The sequence below is a fragment of the Antennarius striatus genome, chromosome 13 (assembly GCF_040054535.1).
Source record: "Antennarius striatus isolate MH-2024 chromosome 13, ASM4005453v1, whole genome shotgun sequence".
NCBI lineage: Eukaryota > Metazoa > Chordata > Actinopteri > Lophiiformes > Antennariidae > Antennarius > Antennarius striatus.
The window spans coordinates 8,285,880-8,313,098 of NC_090788.1; the positions used below are offsets into that span (position 1 = coordinate 8,285,880).

General features: G+C 37.1%; 1 protein-coding gene across 3 annotated transcripts in view; it reads right to left on the reverse strand.

Annotated features, from left to right (window-relative positions):
- The window catches only part of npas2 (neuronal PAS domain protein 2), a 38,865-nt gene extending 11,646 nt beyond the window's left edge, over window positions 1-27,219 (reverse strand). For 2 of the 3 annotated variants that reach the window (XM_068331598.1, XM_068331596.1), the window contains exons 1-9: window positions 26,978-27,219; window positions 4,399-4,611; window positions 2,985-3,041; window positions 2,429-2,583; window positions 2,261-2,352; window positions 2,076-2,165; window positions 1,426-1,546; window positions 483-596; window positions 182-297 (exon numbers count right to left, since the gene is read on the reverse strand). In XM_068331598.1, the coding sequence (XP_068187699.1) occupies window positions 182-297; window positions 483-596; window positions 1,426-1,546; window positions 2,076-2,165; window positions 2,261-2,352; window positions 2,429-2,583; window positions 2,985-3,041; window positions 4,399-4,454 (801 nt within the window). In that variant the 5' untranslated portion in view covers window positions 4,455-4,611; window positions 26,978-27,219. Of the gene's footprint in view, window positions 1-181; window positions 298-482; window positions 597-1,425; window positions 1,547-2,075; window positions 2,166-2,260; window positions 2,353-2,428; window positions 2,584-2,984; window positions 3,042-4,398; window positions 4,612-10,195; window positions 11,162-26,977 lie in introns of those variants that run through there. The other variant, XM_068331597.1, reaches the window with a different exon arrangement.

The window sequence follows — 27,219 nt, forward strand, 5'->3', positions numbered from 1 at the left end:
GACTGTTGCCATCATTCCATCTGGCAAGTCAGTGTCTTTAACATTTTGGAAGATGCAGTGGCGCCTAGTTGAAACCTGTCCAATCAATCTGTTTCCAGAGGTTATTAATTTCTCTCCGAGCTCAGACACAGTTATCAGCATGTGTCAAACCAAGCTGCCAATAACAGGCAGCAGGCCTTACCTTCAGAAACTGTGGGGTAACTAATCGTACAGTAGCGATGAGGCAGACCTGCTCCTCCAGCGAGGACTGTAGGCTTCTTGGTATCGTCAACTCAAGCCCGTTACAAGATGTAGGCACTGTGATGCAAGACAAGACACATCAAGTTCCTCCCATTCAGTTTATTCATGCTTTTTTACATTTATTTTATGAAATCAATGCTAAATTGAAAGACTTAATGTATCTTAAATCACCACTAATTAAGTGAAGAGAATTTTCACATTAGACTGAAGTTTTTTGAAAATGTAGAATCAAAAATTCTTACCATTGTTATGAAACTTGAAATCTCCGACAAACTTGACATACTCATATACAGGCGTTTCCTTTGGATCAATGTTTCCTCTGGCTAAATGACAGCAAAATTCTATATGTGCCTCACCTGGAAAACAAAAGCAGGCTTTAGTTTCAAGGCTTATGTTTTGTGTCCAAACTTAAAAAAAGAAAAAAGAAAAAAGGATGAAGAACCTTAATGTGAATTTATGTTATCAAAACATTACTGAAACTTTCTGGTTTTACTGCTACTCCATATTTTTGGGTGCCTAGCACTTTTTTCCTTTTGACATGACAAACTGCAGATGAATCCAACCGATGACTGAAAAAGAAAACATTGAAAACCCACATCTTGTGCGACATGAGTCAGTCGTTTTTGCATAAAACACTGACACTGCCTTTGATTTAACAAACATAAGAGGTAAAAGTCTCTGGAAATTCGCCCTAACTTAACCTAAACAAACTTAACCTTGACACCAAGACATGAGGATGCAGACATGGCTCTGTTACAGTTTGCTATTAAGGTTAAGAATAGGCCCAGACACTACCTGTAACTCACATCCCTCTTCCTCAGAAAACCCGAATGTTGACACAGGATTAAGGTCAGTGTCCTGAGCCCCAGATACTACATTGCTTTGGATTACTGGTACCAGAACAGTCATTTAAAGTCTTAACTATGATACTGAGCTAGTTTCTAATATTAGCTAAAAGGCTAATCATAGATACACGCTAATCAGCAATCCAATAAACATTCAAAAACCTCTTCTATAAATGACACAAATCACACGAACTTTGACACTGACATCAAGAGACTAGAGATTTCAGACAGAACGTACATCACTGACTGACCACAAGCTGAAATTTTGATCTCCTGATGAGAAACACAGACACAAACAAACAAGGGCCAGACTGCCCCCCCCCCCCAGATGGACACTTACTGTCAAGGAAGTCAGCAGCAATGGGGTCAGTCATCAGCATGTGGGATGATAGCAGCTTATACACCTCACCGTGTTCCCGCTCCGGGAGGAAATTCAAGATATTTTGGTCCACCATATCTGACTGGTGCATGAAGGTAGAGTACGGTCAGTATGGGGAATATGACATGTAGAGCAATATGGTTGACAATCATTTTACACTAGAGAGTGTTGTGGTATCTGAACCTTCAGTAATGCAAAATAGCTTGAGATCCACTCATAGCCCAGGTTTGACTGGGAAATACAGACACTGGTGTGATTCATTCTAGTTCATTACCATGAAAAGAAAACTTGAAATTGTTGCTCAAATTATCTGTTGCTGATACTTTGTGCTCAAGGAAAAATAAAGAAATGATCATCCAATAATAATAAAATGAAGTAAAAGCAAAAATATTCGTTTAGGTCAGTTATTGATATCCATTTTTCAATGGAAATGAAATATCTGTAAGAAAAGATATAATTTGTCTGTTTTTAATAAAGATGCATTTATCATCAGATGGCAGCATGCCAAGGACAGATAAAAAAATAAAAAAAAACAACCCTGAAGAGAGACGATAAATATAAAACAATGTCAGCAAAAAAATAATAGCGACTCCTTTAACGTTCTTACTTACCGGTAAATGTCCAATGAGAGAAGACACACTGTCAGACACGTATATGATGTTGCCATCTGTTGTTAATGCTACCAAGAAACCATCTAGGGCCTGTGAGAACAGGGAAAGAATGGAAAAATAGGTTATAAGGTGATGAATGAGTGCAAAATAATCATGACTTACTTAGATGTCCTTCTGAGATTTACCTCCAGCATTAGTTGGGTGAACTCCTCATTACTAAGGAATGACGGTTTCCAGTCCTGCCTCATGTCACATGTTTCATTCTGTGCAGTGATGTCTGTCAAGGACAAAGGCAAGGTTTGAGTCGGTTTATGACTTTATCAAAGTAAGAACACACCTGTTATTATCCCTACCTTTTTGTTTCTGCAGAAAGTCAATTGTTCTCTGCAATATTGTAGATTTATCCATCTTGCGCGGATGGCCTTGACCCTGCAGCATGGTGCATAGCTCCTTGATGAGCACATTGAATTGGTCTCTTCTTTTCTTTTCTGATTTGTTACGAGATGCCCTAAAGTGGTTAACACATGAGAATGTTTGTTCAATTGGTGGAATTACTGGTAGAAGCTCATCCAGCCACCCTTCATCTATCCTGCTAAGACCATATCCTTCTACCCAAACCTTGTTTCCACAAGGTTATGCCTGGCAATTATTTTTTTTTAAATGGATCACCTGTCCAAGATGAACACATTTCAAAGTCCTGTGAGTGGTTTTCTAGCCAGGTTTGACTGTTATTAACTTACTGCAGAAGATGGATGTTTTCTATTCCCACTACTAACAGAGCAGCTGGACAGATAACTGATTAATCTAGTAAAGATGTGGCTAAATGAGTTAAAAACGCCCATTCCATGCACAGCACATAATGTGTTTTATATATAGTCAGAGAAAAGACATTCAAAAAGGGCCCAATACCTTTTTGCCCTGTCTTTCTCATCTTCATCCATTAAATCTTCCACACAGCTGCCAGTGCTGGAAAACAGAACAAAGCAAATGTAGTTTCACAGAGAAAAACTGCCATGCCACTGCCAACACACATAGCAAAACTATGCACTGATAATGCCTTGATTCTGTTCAAATAACCCGTGCCTCTGGTTCAGGGGATTTTCTACAACACCAGTAACTTGAATGATGTCTTATTTTTCTCCTATGTTTAACAGGTCACTGTGGAATATAAACGACCTCTTCCTTAGGTGTATTTTTACTACTTGCTGCAAAATGAGGCTCACACATTTTCGTAATGACAGGAAATATAACAGCAGTAAGTTTAAAGCCACGGATTTTTTAAGGTGGCTTCTGCTGTCATAGAACAGAGTGAGGTCACGCAGCTTATCCTTCATACACATTATTATCTGAGGCCAAAATGGCACATGTGGACTTTCATACGTTAAACAGGTTCATTAATGGCTATAGAGATAAGTAATAGACTACAGCGACCGATAAGAACAAGGTGCACTCATGTAAACGCTCCCTGATTGGCTAATTCATAGTTTTTTTATCTGTTAAGAACTTGTATTTGTTTTTATTCAGATATTTTCTGCAAAAAAACACCAGTGTCCTGCAGAAGATCAATAATTTTAAATATTGACTCAATGTTTCCAGATTAAGAACTATACAAATACCCAGTAATTTACTTTTGCTAATAATTTCATGCAATTTCGAATCTCAATATTTGCAGCGCATCACCAGCTGATCACTGGGGAAAAACCTGAGTCCTTAAACTGTGAGCCAACTTCAAAGAAATCTATTATTTTTGCATTGCTTCATTACTCAGCATGAATTTCTTCACTCACTGCCAACCATAACTCTGTCACAGATTGACTTAAAAAACAGCTTTTCAGACTTTCTCAATCTTAGCTCCGTTTTTTGTTACTACCATTTATAAAATAACATCTGTGCAACATTCTAAACTACTGTTTGGCAAATGTCGATGGTATTTTTTGTGCGTTTATTTTTCAAAAATAGTTCCTATTTTACTCAACTGATGAAAAAATAAATTTCAAGGTGAATATGATGAAGACTCTTTCTTCTTTGAAAAAAAAAATCCAGTGTACCTATTGAGGATAAAACATATCCAATTACCTTTTAAGAGATGTGTTTCATAAATAAAGGTTTTATTTTAAAGAGATTCCAAAGATCACCTAAGAAGTCAGTGATAATAAATGATAAATCACTTTGCAAATTATATAAGAACACAATTTATTTGATATTCAAATCCAAAAGTCCATTTGATACAATGTATAACCCAGCTCAGGTTTCTTTCACCCTTTCATGTAACACTTTTTTTAGGGTGTGCGTACTGTAATTGAAACTTCAAATGTATACTTACTCCCATTCCATGCGGGTGGATGGACAGGGGCCACCGAAGTCAGAAAGGTTGTCCATACTCACTCCCTTTCCCAACCAGGACTGTTCTGAAGTCTTATAAGTCCCATTCACACTGACCTTGTCTGAACTCTATATTGGTTAAAAAAAAAAACACCCAACTACTGCAGACCAGCTGCCTGATGTCTCCTCACGTCCACCGAAGAAACACCAAATCCTGTGAAAACACAAAGTGATTACAACAATGTGAAAGTGGCCAAGAAAACTGTACTGCATTATTTCAAATTAAAACAATAATTTTCGGCTTAAGGAAAACGGTGAAGAAAAATGTGGATCCCAGACTCATCTGTAAAAATATATTTCTTTTTTTTTTTTTAAAGGACTTACTGGTAAGAATACAATATTAAGTGTAATAACAGTCTCTGGTTACTACCTGGTTATGGTACTTCATCACCAAAGAAGTGTTTTTGCACAGGAGGAGCTCTCCTGACCTAGAAAAACTATTAGAAGCAGAGACCTCCTTTGATAACCCAGCAAGAAATAAGAGTGTAGAACAGTCACCTCCTTCACATCGTCTGTAAAAGGCAAGCTTAAGCAATACACAGCAGACACTTCTATTATTAACCAAACTAAAAACCAGAAGACTAGATCCTTGGCCTGTTGCAGTGACACCACATATACAGACACAATAAGTAAAATGAATTGTCTTTATATATTCTGCCACTGAGCTTTCCATAGGTGGTTAATCTGCTACAAGGCAGAGAATATAAAAGGATATAAAAGCAGGCAACAATCAGAATTATTATAGTTATTATTATTATAATTATTATTATTATTATTGCCTTGTAGATGAATTAATGACTTTTCAAATCCTCAACCAATTAACTTCTTTCTTCCCATCTCGATGCTAATGCTGACACAAACTTGCCATCACTGAGAGAAACAATAATACAGTAATCAAAAAACTCTGTATTTGCTGCTATGCAGTCCACACTTGCATATGCCGAACTTGTATTTAGACAAATGACACAGAGAGACTAAAAGAATGTGGTGACACACGGGAAAAAAATCCCAGACTATTGTTTCAGGCATATGTTAACTCAATAAGTCTACTTTCCGATATGAGCGACATTTATTAAATTAACATAATAGTAGTTATTTCATTTAATTTACTGCATTTTAACTTAAAAGAACTGCAATTCTAGGTCTTTTGGTGGCTTCAATGTACAGTTCATCTGTGTAAAACGACACCTCACATATCACCCTGCATTCTTTGAATGTATTGAGGTTAAACCACACCTTGCAAGGTTAACAGCTAAAAAACAACAGAGTCTAGTTACACATGTGCCCTTGGGTATTTAAAGCCTTTGACTATCGACCCGTCCTCAAGAAAGACCCAACATCCGATGGTCACTGTTGTTCAAGTTCATGACCAAACTGAAAGTCAACAAGTTGTAAAAGGAAAGGAGACTGTTAATTTTCCTTTATGTACATACAATCCAAGATGGAAGCTCAGCGCAGGAATAACACCATTCTTTCTTGAATTAGTGTAGGTTTCTGTTTAATGTTTAATGGAGTCACTAGAATTACGGCGTTTCAGTTTTTGTCTCTCCCAACCAGTAAAGTTGTTGTTACATCTGTGTCCAAACATATGGAACATAAGCAATGAAGACTTTTAGCCTTTGAATCTAAGAAAAGGTATTTATTTAATTTCCAACACAATGCAAATCGTCCTTGTGCTGACGTGCATGATGCAGTGAACCATTTAAGAAACACTTAGAGCTCGGTAGACAGCATGGAACTCAGAGTACCAGTAACAACAATTGACTGAAGTGCAGCATCAGCAAAACTAATGACCTTGTTGTGACGCATGTCTATTACAGCATGGGTTCATTAAGAGAAACTTACATCGATTGTATGACTTCATGTGCTTGGAATATAAAGCTGATTCTGGTTTTTATGGCTCATCAGTTGCAAAGTCTTCACCGACCTCACAGACTCACATGGTTCCAATGCAAACTTGTAAACCAGCTGCTATCATCTTTCCTCAAGATCCACTTTTTATTCTGTGTTAAACTTTGTGAGATTAAATGTTAAATTGAAAAGTTGCTGTGAAAATTAAAAAAAAAAAAAAGTGATACAGTTACTGATAAGACGGACGCAACATCACACCATTTATGGGCTCAATAAGACAGTCTGTGTGACACTTACTGGTGAAAATTGGTTTAAAAGGTCAGATGTTTGACTGAATGTTCAAAAGTTCAAAAGCATTTACCCCGGCCAACCATGACAGTAGACAATACTTAAAATGTGAATATTTCTGTGGACATACTGTACATGTGTTTGACTTTACACACATCTCCAACTCAACAGCACAGAGGGATCTACACGATCACCACAGTTTCAAGGTGCGTCTTGGTCATACTATTCTTCTGTTCCTGGATTATGTCATTAATTAGTGGCCAGAACAGTATCTCACAAGAAAATTATTGTTTCAGTAAACTTTATCTCTGACTTTTTGAAGTAAAATGCTCTTACTATCATTTGATCAAATTACAACCTTGAATCCAAAAGAGTTGGCTGCATAAAACACTGTCATTAATCTTTTGCTGGCTATGAATTCAGACTGTTTCAAATAGACAAAGGTGATAAAGTAAACCATTAAATAATTATCTTTAGACTCTTTATTTTAAATCAGAGGCATACAAATTATAACACCATTTCATTTATGTCTTAAGTGGCATCCCAAGTCTTGTGGAATCCGGGCCCTTAGACTCCTGTGTGCATTTTATCAAATACTGCATGAATTCTTGAGTTATGAGGGGTAGAAGGGGGTTATGGTTATGGGTAGAGTTAGGGAGGTCAATACTAATCAGCTCATCCTTGAGATAACAGTGTCAAGAGAAATAAACAGATGGACGCACAACCCAAAAACATAATGCGTCACAAAACACCTGATCCCAAACCTCAACTTCACTTTGAACACAGAAGTTTTTTGTCATACAGAAATCTGACATTTGAATCACAACAGATCTCAGTCTGACAGGCCTCAATTTAATGATTATTACCACCCGTGTTTAGCTCTGAATGAATATCAGAGCTAAACACAAACGAGAAGGTTGTGTATGATAGTGTCAGTAACTTAAATGATAATCTCTTCATAACAATTGCCAGTAAACATAAGTGACACTGACATGACATTTCACTTGTCTAAGACAAAATACCAGTTTTGTCTCAGTAACTGAGGTGTGGCTGCTCAGCCAGTCAAATTCAGTGACAATTGCCCCAGAAAAGACTTTCTAATACGGTATGTGTTTTATTACAGATTCTACTTAAAGTACGTATTTCCCATATTATTATGATGCAAATAACTGTATATTTGATGATGGCATTACCTCATACTACTCCTACAATCTTTTGGTCTTTTCAAAATCACGAGGTGAATAAATGCCAGATGTTGAAGCTCATAATGCTTTGAATAGTTCTTAGGTAAATCACACATCAGTGCAGCTCATTCTTAATCTACTGGAAACCAAAGTACTAAATCAACTGTGTTGATTTGTGTCATACAAGATAAAAGCCATAAAATTATCTTTTTTCAATCTTTAATTTGTTCTACAACTCACAAATTAGAATTCTGACTTGTGCAATTATCCAGCACCTAGAAAACCACATATCATAAATAATTAGGTGCAGAGTTTTGTCGGAGTGAGACTAAAGTTGTCAAACACTCACAGATTTACCAGACAATTCATACAGGGGTAGCTATCTCTGAAATATCTCTGGGTATATTAGTCCATGGGTAATGTTGCAAATCAAGAATAAGAAACGCTTTAAGGCAGTACTGGATTTGTTAATGTGATGAAGCAAATACATTTGTCTAGTGCTAAATCAGCCAAAAAATGGGAATCCATGAACTAGTCTCTGGATTGATTCTGCAAATGTTTATTGCTACATAACTTAGACAGAAGAAACTTAAAATATGAATCACAGAGTGTCTGATTTTCAAATAAATAAAAATGTACAAAACCACTCAGGAGCAGGAGTCAATAGAAACAGTGTCGAGGGATGCATCAAACTATGTAACAAATATATCAGGGAACTAACAGGAAAATCACATGATTACAATATGCTTAAAATTTAAAAATGAGCACACATATTTATTTTCTCTACATAACATGTGCCACATTTAACTGACATGAGTCCAGAGAAGATGAGCTGTGGATAAACCACATCTCATAACATCCAGACATTCAGATGGACAGATAAGTGTAACTCTATATGCTGGGGCTTGACAAACTGTGCCCCTTTTCAGTTTCACAATTTCTGGCTTGTAAATAATGGTTTAATCAGTGGTAAATAAATTATTTAACAAGGCAATATTCAGCTGTAATTACACACAGGCATAAAGCATACACTGAGTGTGGTGCAGGATCAAGCACAAGCAAAGAAAGCTCTCAACTGCTACGTTTTTTTGCCACTTTACAAATTAAAGAGCAACCTTCCAATAGAACAAATTACTTTAACTTGTGGTGTATTTTCTATAATACTGTAATAAATCCAGAAGTTAAGTGCTGGTGATCATTGACAAGACAGCACTGGGTTCATCATGTTCATGTTCATGCTTCACCTCAAAAATCCTGCACTCCATCCAGACAGCTACATTTTATGACAGCTGCTAATCCAAATGTCAAGTCTGGGTATGAGAAAGTTTACGTTTTCTTGACCATCTCAACCTGAATCTTTTGAGCCGCCAGCTTCTATCAGGGGAAACATAAGTGGACCAGCTTGAGTAAATCTTATTAGGTTTGATAAAGTTTGGTTTTTCAATTTAACAAGGGAGCGGTTACTACAGCTTAGATTGTATTTAATCTGAAAGCATATTTGAACAGAATTAAAGTCCCATTTCCTCCATTTCCTGTTAGGACACATGGTATATATTAGATTGATAACAATACCAATATCAAAAATATTGATCAAATCAAGGTGCATCAAGTCTCAGGCTTGTGTTGTTATTCCTACTTGGTGCGTAAAGCTGACCTTACAGGGGAAGGAAACGGGAAGCATTTCTATTTGTTACACACCTACAAAACAAATGAAACACAGCAGGGAGTCAAGTGACTGCACTGGCTGACCCCGATAGCTCCTGGTATGTATATGGTTAGTATGACTAAGTAATTGTGGATTCATCCAAGATTCAAATAGAGGAAATTTCTCTCTTCAAATGCAAACCATGTCAACTGTGAATAAACCTGTGCAAACAAAACAACAAAAGATTAGTCAGAGAAATAGGAACTCGGGCAGATTTAAGGCTTCCAGCCTGACCTAAGATTATTTACTGATTTATGTTGTTGTGGTATTTCACATTCTGCTGTCTGACGTCTTAGAAGAGACAATGACGAAAATCACCTCAGTGTTTTGCCATTAATGTCATCAGCAGTGGCACAAGAGGGGAAAATAGGGTATTTCAACCTTGTAAGCAGGGCACTTGATGACCGTGAGCTGAAAAACATGTAAGCAGCATTCAAGAGCGCTGAGTCTGTCGTGTTGCTAACAGGCGCCTGGGTTTTACACAACATCAAGTCAGAATACACACCGTCTGCGTTTAGGAGAAAATGATCCTCTCACTCGTTATAGGGGGGTCTTACAATGATCAGGTCGGCCACCTCTTGTTTCATTCGTGAACACTGGTGAACTTTAAGCTTTAAACTGAACGAAGCGTCGCAGCGATATGAAAACATTCTGCGCTCGATTGTCAAGAGATGCAAAAAAAACGAAAGCTTTAACAGAATATCACGTACCTGGACAACGGGTCCCCTGAGGAAATAAAGATCCAAACTTAACTTTAATAAATCCAACCATTTTTTTTTTCCCCTTGATGTTTCAGGAAACTGAGCGCAACAACCAACATGTAAAAGAACCGGGCGAGATGAAGGCTTTAAATTGCATAACAACGCTAAGTTAATAACGTGCTGTTGACAGCTATCATCGGCTTGGGCGATCCCGATTGATCAATACACGCCAATAAATTCCTTATTCGTGGTAAACTCTAGTTGTGGACTGTGTCCATGCTTTTTTTTTCTCCTTTTTTTTTTTTTCAAGCCATATACAGTACTCTACATTCTCCCCTGGCAGTGGCTTGTAAACAGGACCGAGCGGCTGAGGGAGAGAAAGTAGGTCAGCTGGTAGCTCAATACTCAGCTAACGACGGCAGCAACATCAGCCAAAGGTTTCTTTGGCTGATGTTGCTCACTGTAATCTTTAACACGTGCTTTCATACACAATAGCACACAATTCTGTCATCCTGACTCCTGCAGAGAGAATGATTTATAAATGTAATGTGTTTGTTTGTAAAGCGCGCTATTCATCCTGAACGCAGCTTAACGCCACTTGTCCGTGGCAGCATGTCAAATAGCTCCTAATCATGCAGGTAAATCCAGATTTTTTTTTATTATTTTTTTTTTATTCCCACAAAGAAAATGGAAAATGTACATCAGTTGACCCCTTGAAGCCACTGTCTGGAAATTAAAGGAGTTGAGGATAAAGAATGCCTCTCTCTGCCAGCAAGGCAGAGCAGATTAGCCTGTCTGACCCTGTTTATAAGTTAATAAAATATTATTCGAATCTATGAAGATGACAGGCCAACCCGTGAGCAATATAAGAAGCTGGAGAATTTTTGCTTTTCCCTTCCCAACTTCCTGTGACTATTTTTTAACAACTTCCTGCTTGCTGTGAGTCCCAAATGTGGGTCAGTAGTCTGTATGACTAATTTCAAGACCAGCTCCAAATATTTTGCTTCTGTTAAATGATAACAAAACAGTTCCACGTGTAGACATGCAGGTTTTCAGAACCTTAATGGCAGTAGTACAATAAAAGTGAGCGCTTGAGACAATCCAGGTTAATTTGAGAAAGAAGAGAAACATTATATAATGTTTGTTATAATCATAAACAAACCACAGTAAATCTAAAGGCACATTCCGCTCTGTTTGCAGTCAATAACTGTAAAAGACACGCCTTCATTTTGAAAAACACAATTTTTTGATGACTAAATACAGAAAACCACTAGAACTGATAATAGCCATGATTTAGTAGTGATACAATTTTTTTGTTTGTTAGGTTTGTTTGTTTGTTTGTTTTTACTGACAAACCTGAAAGTGATCTTATATTTTTGCTTTTAAAAAAACTAAATCTCAACCAAAGGAAACATAATATCGGAAATTTACGTGACCTTGTTTATCATCAACCAAAATGTTGTTATTCAAGATTTCATTGATCATATCAGACTATTATTCTGCTGCTTCACGGAAATAAATGTTGTCTTCTTTATATTCAGTGTTTACGCATTTGTCCTAAAATGACAGGCTTGTGGATACAGACATGTTTTTTTGCACAAGTCATCCATGTCATGATGACAAAAAAGGCAACAGCCTTTGTGAGATAAGTCAAGGCATTCAAACCAAAATAGAGGTGCTAAACACATACCTGCATGATATTTTTGGTCTGGAGGGAGACAGACATTTGACGATCAGCATTGTTGTTGTTTTTAAATGTTGACTCTCACAAATAAAGTTTTCAATTAGCTATGAACACAGAGCAGCAGAAATATAAAAGAAGGGAATGTGACTAGGCTTTGCAGGCATTTTTTTTAATATCAGCAACTCAAAATCTTTACTTGATGTTGGCAAAACCTGAAAGTTCAGGAAATTTCTAAAGTGAATAAAATTCCTCCTGAGAGGAAAAACAATGTTTGAACCAAATGTTATGGAAATCCATCCAATGGCTGTGAATGAATTTCATTGAGTACCAGAAATGCCAGTGTTGTGGTGGAAAAAGAAAAGTCATCAAGGTTATTTTTGTGGGATCCATAAATGACAAATGACAACATTTCAGCAAAATCCTATCCGATTGCAGTTCAGATAAATATATTTGAAAAATGACAATTATTGATGTGTAGCAATGGTCCAAAGTTTGGGGATTTTTTTTTTTCCAACTAAGAATGTCTCTGTAACTGAATATACTGCTGCTAGCAGCCAGCAAATCAGCATCTGAGCCTTTTGTAAATCATGAGAATTACACTAAAGGGATTTTCCCTCTGGGCTGCACTGATTGTCTGATAAACTTCTGATAAAAAGAACTCTCAGTCTTTCCTCTTCACACAAAGCTGTAGCGCTATGTGTTACGAGTCACTTGTATGTATCCTGCTTCAATGCTGCTTCCCTTACATAATCTCACATTGTCCTCTTCTTTTGATACTGGATGTTTAAGTTGCATAGAAAAGTCTTCCAAATGATAGGGAATCTTCTGACAAAGGCCAGTTTTCATGAGACTGGAAAAAATAAAGCTCAGAATGCATGAGAATTTTTTACTGTCTGATGATTGCTCTTTGATCCCTTTTAGCAAATGATTTTGAAGGATGACCAATTCTGTTTCTGCCTCAATGACACTTTACCTTCATCTTTATGTCAGTAATAATAAGTAATAACAGGTAAATAGTAGGGCTATAAAATTAAATGACTGCAATGCAGGATTGGGATTTGAAAATTGTAATGGTAATAACAATTACTGTACAGAAATGTAAGATTTTCTTGGATTCAACTTCATGGGTTGAACCCAATGTTAAAATTCGAAAAGTAGCAATTCTTTGATTGACCACTTGAGGTTGGCTCAAAAATAGAATCAATAACTGTAACAACCTTTTATTTTCAAACATAGCTTTGGTTTATACAGCTAATGTCTTTTTTTTTTCAAAATTTCCTACGGAATCAATAAAGTACATTGCTTTCTTCTTTCTTATTTTATCATTGACTTACATTTAACCACATTAAGGGTGTGTCTGCTTTGAGTAACAGTGACCATGACCTACCTTCTGTTGCTCTGTAGCTAATGAATAATAATGAGGTATTCAGACAAATAAACCTTCCAATGCAGTGTACAGTTAAATAACTATGATCAAGCGAACATGATTGGGTGTGTTCCAGTACAGTAACCGGTGTTTATCCACCATAACGTATCTGACCGACAGAAACAAACGCATTGAGTTTCCTGTGTCTCCTCAGAAACCCTGTAGCTCCATCCACTATTTATTACATGAACAGCATACTCTGCCTGCAGTAATGTGCTAATCCCTCCTTATCTACACCCAAAACACAACAAAGCATTTCAATTACAAACAAAAGGTAAAATCCCACTGGAGACACTGAGTTGTCTTGACAATGTAGGTGACCGGGTCAGGTTAACTTTGTGTCATTGAGGCAAACATAGCATGTTTGCTCAGTTAAATGTTCACATTATTGTTCTATTTTTTATGTTAGACTATATTTTTTTTCACAAAATCTCATTGGTTTCAGAGATAAAAAACCAACCAAATCTTCAGCCAATCATCTGCATTCAACATTTTATGATTAAAATTTCCCTGAAAATTTAAATCAAGGCTACATGTGCGGGCCACTTGTTGCGATGGCCATCCTAATGTAATGAGTCACATTCTCCCACAACTGATTCAGACCGCAGCTGTTGTAGTAATTCAGACTCCAATGACTGATCAGACTTATGCTACTCCCCTGAAATAAACTATTCTGATCCTCTGTAAATGTTATGTGGTTTATTTAATTAATTAATATGTTCTTAGAATCTTTTCTAACTAATTTCAAAACATACTACCAATGACTTGAGTTCACAAGAATCAATAAGAACAAGTAATTGTTCTTGGTTTAAAGCCTGGCAGCTTGGTGAAATGGTGGTTTGCACTGATGACTCTCAGCAAGAAAGCTCTACTTCAATCTGTGTAAATGCAACTTAAAATATATCTGGATCTAATTTATGTTGGGCAAATGATTGGAGTAATAAAGTTCACAATTAATTACGTAAACCATTTCAACGCAGAACACCACTGAAACCAGCTGAAGACATGGAGCCATTATGACCCACCCAGTTCTTTGCTCCTTCAGCAACTTAGACCTGAACAACAAAGTCTAGTTTTGTTTGCAGTTGAAACACATTTGATTTTAAACATGCAGAATAAGTAATGGCCATTATCTCACAGACTTCCTCCCAATCGGCTTTGTGGAAGACAACAGTTTTTTAAAGTTTGACGTAGTTTGTTGTATCTGAGTTTACTGTGACATCTAGAAAGACTTACGAAAAAAGTGTTCTGTGTGCGCGGACGTATATGTGTGTGTACCGTAGTTTGGGAAAAATATTTTGACGATGACGCAGCTTTTGCTTTGTAGAAGGTGTTTATGAAATGTTTCAACCTACTTCGGTCCACAGCAGCTATGGCAGGCATATCTTTCACCATGTGATATGGAATGGCATCTGTTTTTCCATCTTGGTCAATCCTTTGCATGTTGTGTGGCATTTATACATGCTTCTGGGAGCGACAGCTGCACTGTGGAATCACTTGTGTGCATGTCAGCCTCTTTTTTTGAGCTGTGTACTCTTCATCTCAGAAAGGTGATTAGATAGTAAATTATAGAACAAATTTATTATGTTACCTTTAAGTAATGAAACTGCTATTCTAACACTAAGACTGACTGGACTTAGTTCCGCAGACCTAACATATTTACATTGCCACAAATCTGGGGTTCATATAGTGGCTTGACCCACCAAGGATTTGTCCAAACACATAAAAGGATAGAATATGAAACCCAAGAACCAATCACATTCCCCCATGCAAAATACAATATGAAAACACACAAATATTCACATATGCATCCATGCAAGCAAATACACAATTTCCAACACTGACCCTTTCTTAGTTTTTGTTATGCTGTGGTGATGAAAGTTGTTTCTGTTTTTCTGTTTTACTGTCAGCTACATGGCTGAAAGACATCACATCATCAGAGGAGCTTCACAGAATCCTGCAGTCGACCACCAGTAGTACTAAACACCAACACAGGAATGACCTGACAAACTATTGTTGGTTTATGCTCCCACATGAGGAAATTGTTGGCAAATCAAGCATTAATGACAAGTTCAGGGTGACGAAATCTGGACAGAAACACAAGACTGGAAGCCTGTGTAAACCAAGACTGGAAATAAAATAGTTCCAGTCAATCACTCGGCACTGTTTTGGTATATGAATTGACTTTTAATGTGTAAAAAGCAAGTCCTATGCTGTGTTATGTATAAAGTCAAAGCAAAGCAAAAAAAAAAGAATTTCCCCTGGGCAACACAAATGACACAGACTCCACATTTACTACCATAATTTGTGTCACTCACACAGTTTGAAAAAAAATCAGCTTGGGAGAAAATTACATGAAAATATAACGATCAATCAGCGTTGACATTCTCCAGTCGTCACACTGCTGGGTACTCAAATACATGGGAACTGGGTTGTCTTGCATATCTGCAACAAATACAAAGCACCAATATAAAGAACAAATCTGATTGATTTCAAAATTTATGTTACTGTGAAAAAGAAACTTAAGCAGAACAGAAACGACTGCAGAACTGCACATATGCAAAACTTCTAGTGTGTTTAATTTAATCTAACAAATGAAACCAGACTTACTGCCCCATGGGTATACACTTTGAAATAGGGATGACCCACACTGATTTGATATGTCTTTTTTAAGCTTTGTATCTATTAGTTGTAAGTTCAGTATTTGCAGCAAAACAGAACCAAAGTATTCTCCTGGATTCACATAGTCAAAAATGCAAGAAAGACAACTGTCTTCAATCTGGCAGCACCTATAATCTACACAATCACTGCAGTGTGAAGAACAGTACTCAAGATTGGTGTCATCAATTCAGTAAAACACAGCAAATGTGCATGACCGTAATCAACCCTCCTGTTCCTGATCTGTGGTGTTGAGGAATTAACAGAAACCTGCTTTTGCAGTATATTATGATGTTGGCACTGACTTTTGTCTTGAGTTACAGCCAAAAACATGTTGTGAGAGGTCAGAGTAACCTTGATCTTTGACCACCAAAATTTTAATCAGTTCAGTCTTGTCGTCCAGGTGGACCTTTGTTTTAATTTTGCAGAAATTCCTTTAAGGGCTTTGAGATATCGTTACAACAGGACAGATAGACAGATTTACCAAAACTAGATTACAAAATGCTGCAAATTATGAATATACAAAAATGGTGTAATGTGGTAGGCAGTGAACAACAAATCCAAAATTTGTCACATGACAAAAATACCCAATCTCCAGAATACATCAGATCAGTCTACACTGTGCACTGTACTGTATATCTCAAAGTAAAGGACAAGAATAGCTTCAACAAAAGTGGAAAAACTAAGATGAGATTTATAAACTGCTTTTATTCTGTCAATACATTTTTTGCATATTTAATTAAGATCAGGCATCTGATGCCAAGGGCAAAAATTCCTAATCTGGTCACACCAGCATGGGCTTCATTGCAGCCCAGCATCAGTCAGTTTAATCCTAAGGCAGCCACTTTGAATGAAGCAACAATGACAAAGATAACTTTAAACTTCCTCCACAAAATGCTGCAATAACAAGCTTGGAATACACCTTATATTTGTGGTGAGTCAGTGTGAAACAATGCCATGTAGATAAAATGTTACAGACAAAATGGATGAGCTGACATTCCTATATCCCAATCTGCACTACATTAATGGCAGGGATAATAAGAGATTTATGACCTACCGTTCCATGTCCATCATGCCTAATCGGATCCGCGTAAGGGGAATGAAACCCCTGATCATCAAATGTACTCAAATTAAATTAATGCAAAATGGCCTGGTAATATCTATACCCACCAAATAACCGGCTTCGGGCTAAAAGAGCAAAACTAAATACGGTACTATCATTTCGCAATGATGGGATGATCTGCTTTTCTGCAGACAGACGTTGTGGCTTACAGTGATTAGACTGGTATATTTAAGCCACAAGAGAGGTATAGCCCAACGGATGCCGTGCCTCTCACGCCTCTTCCATTTTCAAAAATGAACTCCACCCTGTGCATATAGTAGAAGACATGAATGAATATTCAGTGATAGTTTGTGATCATTTCAAGGTATCTTCATGAGTAACTTACTGGTTAATAGTTCAGCTATTCCATATCCATCTTAAATAATTTTAAAAGATCAGTGTAATTGCTGTTTAGACATGTTGATTTTGTTAAGAGTTCAACACAAGCACAACCACAACACCACTGTCAAGTTAATTCTACCATTTAAAATCTGGTAGTGGCTATGATCCCTTATCTTCCTCACAAAACATCGACAGGAAGAATCTGGACAAGTGAACTTGAAATGCTGTCTTGCCAAAGTTCTGTCAGACCTCTTAACCAAACAACACTGCTCTTTCATCCTTCATTTCTTTGTTCATTCATGCAGCTAAATAACTCTTTTTTTTTTTAGAAGAAGGTTCCTAAATGAGCAAAGTGACCTCAAAATATGAAAGTGTCAAATCACAAGAAAATGCTGACTAAACTCTATAAAAAATAATTAACTTCATTGTTTCCTTTCTTATCTCACTTAATGTATGACACAATGAAAAGGATTTAAGATTGTTATTTGTAATACATTGTGGGGGGAAAAACACTTTAAAGGTAGGCACAAAAACAAGAAATCTGCTTATAACATTACACATTTCCAGCCTTCAAAGAACCATAAAGTCATCTTTTTGTAGTGACAGAACTGTAAAGTGGTTTGCTAATCTTTTTCTATGGGGAGGTTCATGAAAAGCTCGTAATCGGAGAGAATGAATGGTATCAGAGAGCATCAACACTCTTACTGAAGTAGTTTTCTGTTTGTGAAGCTTACATAAATCACCATAAGAAAACTCAAGTCTTTGAGACACCATAGCTTGAACACTGCGGCCCTTTTCCAGTGTTGAGAGTCTTTCTGCAATCCATTCACATCTATCCTTGACATTGAGGTGATTTCTATTAATGTCAAAGAGACCTGGCGTGGCAAAGGCAATAGGATGCACTTATAAGACTTTTAACAACAGTCCTGGTTGACGTTCAAGCCAGATGTGGAATTTCCTCAAATTATTCTTGAGCTATCAAGTTTATGAGTATGAATGGGTAATAACACAATGTTTCTTGGCACTAAAGTGTAAAGAAAAGAAAATTTGCTCAAAAATCTAACTGAGAAAATAAAACTGATGAATAATCCTATTAATGAAAACACTATTTGATGATTTCACTAAAATCATCAGTGAATGTTTTAATACTGTACAATTATGGGTGGAGTTTTTATTCCATCCTCAAAGACTCTCGGACCTAAAATACGTCTGTTATTTCATTTGAAAGTACAGGAAACTCCAACAATCCAGTCAACATAACATGTAAAATCAAACACTTTAAATCAACTAATTTTTTATTTTTTAAAAGTTGTAAAAATCTGCACTATCGCTTCTTATCACGACTTAAAACCTGTGTGGACAATGTGGTACAAAACTAAAAAAAGAAACTGAACAACTCTGGCGTGATGAGGCAGAATCATTGTTCTAAATAGTTGCCATGCCAGTGTGAGACATCCAAGATTCATAAAGATCTCCCACATTTTACTGCATTATTCACCATCCGCCTACATAGAGATTAGTTCCGCTCTTTTATGTAGGTCATGCTGTTGAATGATGAGATGACAGTTAGTACAGTACTAATAAGCAGAATTCACTACATAATAAATGCTCAGTGTTGTTTTCTTTGCAGGCCGTTCCTTATTCAAGGTTGCTTGCATTTATCTGGTGAAAAATTGGATTCTTTCATAATCACTTAGATATTATGCCATATTCCCTGTGGCTACATGTGAAATACTGGTATTGATGATGTCATTGAGGCCCTCTGCTGAAGTACTGACTGTCATTAATTAGGCTGTGGAACGGCTGTTCACTCTGTGTTCCCATGGTAACGGTGTGGTGTCTACTTCCCCCAGCCAAAGACAGCTATATCTATAAAGTAACTTGTTTCCATTTTCTTCAAGTCTACAAGATTTTTCATGGACACATATGCAGAAACTCATTTTTTAAACTGATGAATATTAGTGGCAGACAACCTCTCTGGCTTTAATGACTCATACTCAAGACAGAGTACATGGCAGTGATGCATGATTCACTACCGAGATAAAAGATGGATAAAGAGATAATTTACTGCTGCGATTACTAAGTACAAATTCCTTGATTTTCTTTTACTATAAAATAACAATCGACTAATTCAATAACAGCAAATATGTAAAGAATTAGCCATGTTGAATGAATACTTCAAGAGCCCCTTTAAGAAGAATAAGTACCATAAACAACTTATAGGTTCTACATAGGTAATTAATTGCTTATTATAAATAGCAAAATCACAACACAAAAAAATACAGTAAAATAAAATGTGGAATGCACGTATCTCATGAAAGGGAAGATTTTGACATCAGAAGCAGATACTCCTCCAGCTGCAACTTATTTGACGGGAAATGTCTGATTTTTACAACAACTTTTCTCTTGGTCCATTTTCACTCATTGCTGGTTTGACAATACACTGTATTTTGGTGAAAGACATTTTCCACCATGCAATTCAATTTGGATAGAATCAAACAGACAACAACTGAGGGTCTTATCAACAGCAAAGCAAGGACACAGAATGGACCCCTTTAGAGACTTTCACCCTTAAGTATTTTCTTCGATTGAGTCCCCAATGGAAAACGCTTTCAGTTGGTGAAGTAATAAATCATTTTCCTCTTCCTCAGCACTGCTTTCCCACGAGCGTTGTCCATCTCAACCAAACATCAGCTTTACCCTAATCCTCTCCAGGGTGACAGCTGAACTTTTGCATTTGCTGAAGCTCTACCTGCTGGACTATCCCGTCACAGCACCGTTTAAAACATATTCACCAGCTGCACGCTTTAGTCAAACACACACGTCATTCCCCCATGCTCTTCATAACTACATATGCATAAACAACTTGAATTTCCTGTCAAAACCTGAAAGACTTTTTCTGACACAAAAATTACTTTTGAACTATTCCCCCTGTTTGTTTTTATAAATTAGCAAGTAGAAACAACCTTCTTTTGTCGTATTATTTTTGTGTGGTTATATCAGAACATAATTTCTCTGATTTTCATGTGTTAGAAATTAAGAGGCATATTACAGAAAAAAATCAATAGCACTTGACAATCACAGATCACTTGCCACGGTCTGTGTGTGCAGTACATAGAACTGTACAACATGTACAGTTTCAAAGCACAGTCACGTTGCACGAGATAAATTAAAAAGATGAATTAGCTCAGCATATTATGCCGTAACTTTTTTTGTTGTTGTGCCATTCAAAAGGAATAATTTTCTCATATTTCAACAAACCAAGAAACATATTGTACTCTCTCCCATCTCCTCCATGCTGATGTCAGCGTTACATACATGAAAGTGAAAGTGGAGATGGAGCAGACCAACGGTGGTGGAAGCAAAAGGCAGGATTGATCTTCTTAGAAGGGGGTAATCTTTGAAGTTCTAACAATAATGCTAGAGTGCTACGATGATGAAGTTAAAAATTAATTTCTGGTTTTTACAACACAACAAAATATATAAAGTAAAATAGAGAAAAATTATGCAGTGCTGAGTTAGTGCTTTCCAGTATTTCTCAGCACCAGCAATGACCTGTCAAATCAACTGAACATATTTTGTAGGTTTCTTTCAGTCATTCTATTCCAGTTTTTGGTTATACTTCACCTGAAGTGCTTTGCAATTACACATTCACTACCAGCATGGGCTGAGTGTGGGTGGCCAAATCCTTCAACAAAGGAAGCAGACCTACAGTAGAAGAAAAACAACCTTTCACTAGGTAGATCCAGCCTCGAATTTTCACATAATTATATTCTTTAAACAATTTTAAATGAATCACAGAATTATTACAAGCCTGTTTTTGTCTGCTACTGCTCAAGAAAAGATTTGATTACCTAAGGCAGTGAGTGAGAAAAAATGTGGGTCACACTCGATACTAGAGCATGGGTGGAAAGGACACTGCAGCTTTCTTTGTACCACTGTCTCAAGCACAGATCATAGGCTACATCTTTTGTTAAATTCCATGCAGCAAAAGGCTGCTGATTCATTTACAGCCCATTACATGCTGGGTTAAAAGATGGAATCATATAATAGTTATGAATTCATCAGCAAATGTTAAAAAAACAACAACAACCAGGCACTCTTTCACAGTTCTGAACTGAAGTAGCCTTTCGCAAGCAGTCATTGGAAAACATTACCTTATGTCTTCATTCCTATCTATTGCTGTTCAGTTTTCCTCGTTATGAAACACTCTTTTGCATTTCCAAAGCTTCCTCCTGAAAGCACTAAGATCTTTCCTGTTTCGATTCTGCTCTGCTCTTTAGTGGAGAAAGCAGCTTGTAACAGAAGGGCACCGAGTGGAGCGCATACCTCCACCAAGGCCAAACAGCCACTTCCAATTAAGTCAAACCACAGTCAGTATTCCAATTATTAAAAGTAAATGGAAGTATGTCAAATACTTTATGCACAATAAGTAAAAATGCTGAAAGCTCCAATTTTGGAAAGTTACAGATTCTCCATGTTCTCTGGATCACATGCTCGTGCCTTCCAACTAGTTTCATGTTAATCCATCACATAAATACCCAAAACAGCCAAAAGGCTTCAAAAGTCAGCCTCAGCATCATGATACAACTTAAACTTTGACTGGTTCTCATTCCCTGATCCTTCAACCAAGCTTCATCCAAATCCTTCAGGTAGTTTTATGTAATCTTGCTAACAGCTGGCAGTGAAAGATAACCTCTTTTCATTTATCACTTTCAAGGAACAGTCAAATGGAAACCCAAATACAGAACTGCACATATATTCATTCGTTCATTCGTTCATTCATTCATTCATTCATTCATTCATTCATTCACTCACTCACTCATTCACTCATTCGTCTTTTGATCTTTTTCAGCACTTTAACTAAATCAATTCTTTTTAAAGGAAGGAGCATAGAGAATAGAACTGGAGGTATTTTTCATTCCTATATTGGAAAAGCAAGGGTTATTGACAGCAACGCATTAATATTTCATAAATTTTGAGGTTAATCAACATTTCATTGGAGCAACACGACACAATATAAACTGGATTGAGATGGTGCTGCTAAAAGAACATAATTAGTTCACATGTAATCACGGTTAACATCTTACTACAAATGTGGGCTAATGGCATCTACATTTTTTATGATAAAAGGCTAGATCATTAGTCATCTGGAAAAAAATAATCCCCTTAACTAGTTTTCGTATTTGCTGTGTGTGTGAACACATTTGTTTTATGCTTCAGAAGCAAAACACAACTTAAAAGGACCTCAATCTCTGTGAATGGAATCACATGTGCATATTAATCAGTTCAACAGCTCATAACATTGAAACAGATTGAGCTATGAGTCCGATAATGCTACACTGCGATAATGATTTATGATTCATTCACCCGGCTGAAGAGTCCTTGAGCAAACCCTTCACTTCCAGCTCTGTTAAAGACCTCTGAACCCTCAGTGGATGACAGAACAAAGCTTCCACACACAATTCCAAAAGGCATTGCACATTCTTGCTAAAACAATATTCAAAAGACATTAATAGACACCGTCTATAAAGCAACATTATCCAACAGTACACTGTGCATTCCAGTGTCACAGTTAGAGCAGCTCAGCTTCATGTTAATAGTTCAGGTTTCTCTTGATGTTTTCTGGGCCCATCTGGCAAAAAAAAGTCAGCTATCACAGCTGAGAGTGAGCTATGACGTCTGCACACATCTGATGATTTAGGTTTGCCTCTTGACATCACACGGTGAGGATGACCTACTGATCATCAAAGGAATGAGAAGTCTATCTGGGAGCGGTTTATTACAGCATGAGACATGTTGATTTATCGTCTGCTATATGTTGTGTATTTTACCCCACCAAGACACAGCGTGTTAAAGCGAATGTATTGCCAACACCCTGAAATGTAAAGTCTAAGTACACCCACATAAACACTGAAAATACTGCCTGTGGCCACACCTGATTCTTGAGTGAACCTGCAGTCATCTGTCATAAAATACTAGATCTGCTGTATGAACCAGACACGCAAGAGAAAGAAATCACAGAGACTGAATTAATTTCATCTGATGCCTAATTAACCTCATGTAGAAGAAGTTTGTACTTGATATAAGAAAAAAACCTTTTGGAAAAAGTGGATAACTTAAGATCTTAATCACATTTCCTGTCACAAATTAAAACAGAGAGCGTAACGGGTGAGTCTTTTTCCTCAGAAAGCAGCTAAACGTTTTAATCATGCCCCCGTGGATCTGAGCCTGAAGCTGCTGAGGACAGTCGCTGTATGCTTCATGAGAGAGAGCAGCGAGAGCAGCAAGGACAATGACGTCTGGAGGCAGTTATATAAGGGGAACTGAACATTTTGTCTATCATAGTAGCAAGGTTAAACACAGTAACATGATAGCGTGAAGAGTCGTGTGCGTCAAACTGTAGTTCCACTGGGGAAATTATAATAAGTTGACCAAGGCAAGAATCAGTATCTTGTAGAAAAAATAGACTGCTAAAGTGACACAAAGGAGACCAAAGACTACTATTTGATCAGACTCTGGTCCACTGTGGACAGTGGATCAAACCCCTTCAAGCAATTATTTACCATTCAAGCCATGTCAAATACAGTATATAACCTCAAAGCTTTGAAATGACAATAAATGATGAAGAAAGGTTTCAAAATTGTGTTGTTATACATATGACCCTCTACTCTGCAGAGAAGTTTCAATTAGAAGTCAGGGAACTGAACTCATTGTGACCACCAAATGATTCAAAATTGTCTGACATACAGTATATCAGAAAATAGCTTAATTTCTTTAACTTCCTCAAAGACATTTAAAAAAAAGAAAAGAAAAAGAACAATTAACAAAAATAAATACTGGTAAATAAATAAAACCAATAAATAAACATTTGTGTCATAGCAAGCAGGCCAACAGTAAACGTCAGTACAGTGAATACACAGAAAGGAATAAAACCACTGGTGGTTAAGATATGGGGTTTAGTCATTCGCTACCTTTGACATTAGTCAGCCTGCTGTCAACATTTCACTCCATTTAGTATGCATTTGCGATGAATCAACATGGGATGTAGATTTAACAGTCATCCTACGCAGTGCCGCTCTGTTTTCTTAAAGAGACAGAAGATAAAAATAATCCTTTCACTGCTACACAGACCTGCACCATTTGTGCATGCCCAGTCACACTAAGCAGCTCTAGCAATATTCAGACTAGCATTCAGTTTAAGCTTGCAGGACCTGGCCCAGTAACCTACTTTCCCCACAACATGCTCTGTAAGACCAGAGACAAGGCTGTGTGTCTTTACTTAAATGACCTTTACCACCACATTGCTTCGGCAAAAACACACAAAACCCAAGACACAGCATTGCTTAAGCAAAAGCAGACCAACAATAATCAGTTGTATTTCAGAGAAGGAAATTCCCATAAAGTCTTTTTTTTTTTTTTTGGTTTAACCTTATAGGTGGAATGTGATGCTGCAAACTGAGTAGAAGTGGAGTAAGAATAAGATCACGATAAACAGCACAAAGAAAAGGGGAGAAGAGACCACATTTGTATAAGACGTTGCTATGCCAGACTGAATATAGGGCAAGCCTATTATGACAATTTACATAATGGTGAAATACTCAGTAATATAAAGGGGGTTATAAGTCAAACATTTTAATAACAGCAGCCAGGAGATCATACTGTCAAAATTCTGAGAAAGAGTGGGTTGAGATTTATTACAGTATCTTATGGTAAATTTTTGGGCAAATATGCCTGAAAAAAATTTGCTGTATTTAAATTCCTGGAAATTCATGAGATTTTGGGGGGAGAATAAAGCAACAACCCATGTAGCATAAACAAAGAGAAGCCTTATTTTAGTCACGTGAAACAATCACACAGGCCGGTCTAGTAGTTAAGGCAGCTGACTCCCATGTAGATGACAAGAGTTCAGGTCTGTCTTTAATATTTTAAAGGAGTTTTGCTACCGTTAATGTTTAAGTCAAACTTTAGTGTATGTCTTTTTTAATTCTTACATCTTCCGGGAAAATATTATGGACATTCAATACAGGTCTTTCAATGAAACATCACCTCTTTATTTCTAATACGAGAGATTTATTATAAAAATTCTAAGAAAAGAGCCTTATACCTCTGATTAAACCTTCAAAGACTACCTGGGCAAGAATGAATAAGATTCTATGCAAGTCCTTTCCGTCTTTCTTTGATGAACTGCACCTATGATAGGGAATTCCGGGTAATTTATACTTGTTTATATAAGACTAAGATAATTATTTCTAGGTTTATTGGTCACCCTCAATTTGTACTCAATGATTATGAGAAGTTTTTTATTACAAATGATATTTGTGGGCTCCCATGGAGTCAAGATAGCTGTTACTAGTGAACAGCCCCAGCTGTTCACTATGGTTAAGAATCATAACTGAATCCTTATCTTCTTCCATATGGGCAGACCTTACCCGTAAAGAAATACACCAATTTACCACCCCCATAATGTAAACACAGATGGTTAGATTTACGTATTGAAAGACTATTATAACAAAGAGAAAGGTAAAAAGGAGTCACGAGGCTGGCCCAAAGGTGTAGCAGCATGATGTAAAAGGAGCATATGGTGTAGTGAACATCCCAGTTCAATCAGCCACAGAACAGCCCATCCAGGCCCACTCAGCTGTCAGCACACATCCTCGTCACTATTCACGTCTGCCAGGCTAAACTGAGCACTGACACAGCAAACTGGCAAAGTGGTTCAAACCTCAACATGAGTGTATGAAGGAAATCTGAACACAATATATTATTAAGGACAAATACACAATACACTGTATAGGTTCTTCTTCACTCTGACAGCTGCCTGTCTTTGCCTTGCAGCCAGAGTTCCTACAATGAGTATGGTGTCAAGGGTCACACAAGCCACCTAATTTAAGCACTTAGCATTGAATGTTGCTTGCATGAAAAGTGCTTTATAAGTAAAGGTGATTTGATTTGAAGAAGAGGCTTATTTCTTTTCTTTTGCAAATGATGTTACACTCGCTACGCTTCACTATACTTGCATATACTATAATGACTTTTGAATTCCAGATGTAATACTATTGCTGTGCTTAGTTCACACTTTAGACAACAGCTGTTTTCCAGGTAGCCATGTCCAGACATCATTAACCTATTTACAGTTCAGCAGCTCTTCATTAGCTGGCCAGTAGGGCAAAGTGTCACCAAGCTTCACACATCATCATCACATCATCTCAGATGCAATCAAGTTACAGCGATGTTCATAACTTGACCAAAAAAATAACTGATGTCCATGTAATTAACAGTAAGTCGATCACATGATTGTGGTTGGAGAATGGGTGATGACTCCTTCCATGTCTGAGCTCGGGTTAGAATGTCTCCTGATGAAAAAGACACTTTTTGGTCCAACAATATTATCATAGGCTTATTAGGCCACATAAAGTACAGTACAGGAGGAAGAAAAAACATCAGCCTGTTTTTGCTTCAAAGGTATTATTTCATTGTTTTTATTGTTTCAACCAATTATGTTAGCCGTGATTAAACTGGATTTGACACAATCTCAATAAATCTGTCAGCATCTATAACCTAAAGAGGGAAACTTACCTTATTCTATGTAATTAGGATCATACCAATCCAAATGCAGGCATGTGGAAAATGGGCTTTAACCGGCCAAAAAACGATGTCCTATATTCCAAAAAGTTCCCCAAACAGTGCCGCCGAATGCCTGGAATTGACGCATAGAGTACCGGTGCATTCGGACTAGCTGACGGGGTAATCCTGATCCAGCCCCAATGCTTAAATTGTCATTTGGCCGAGGGCTGATGAAAACATGTCCTGTCCGCACA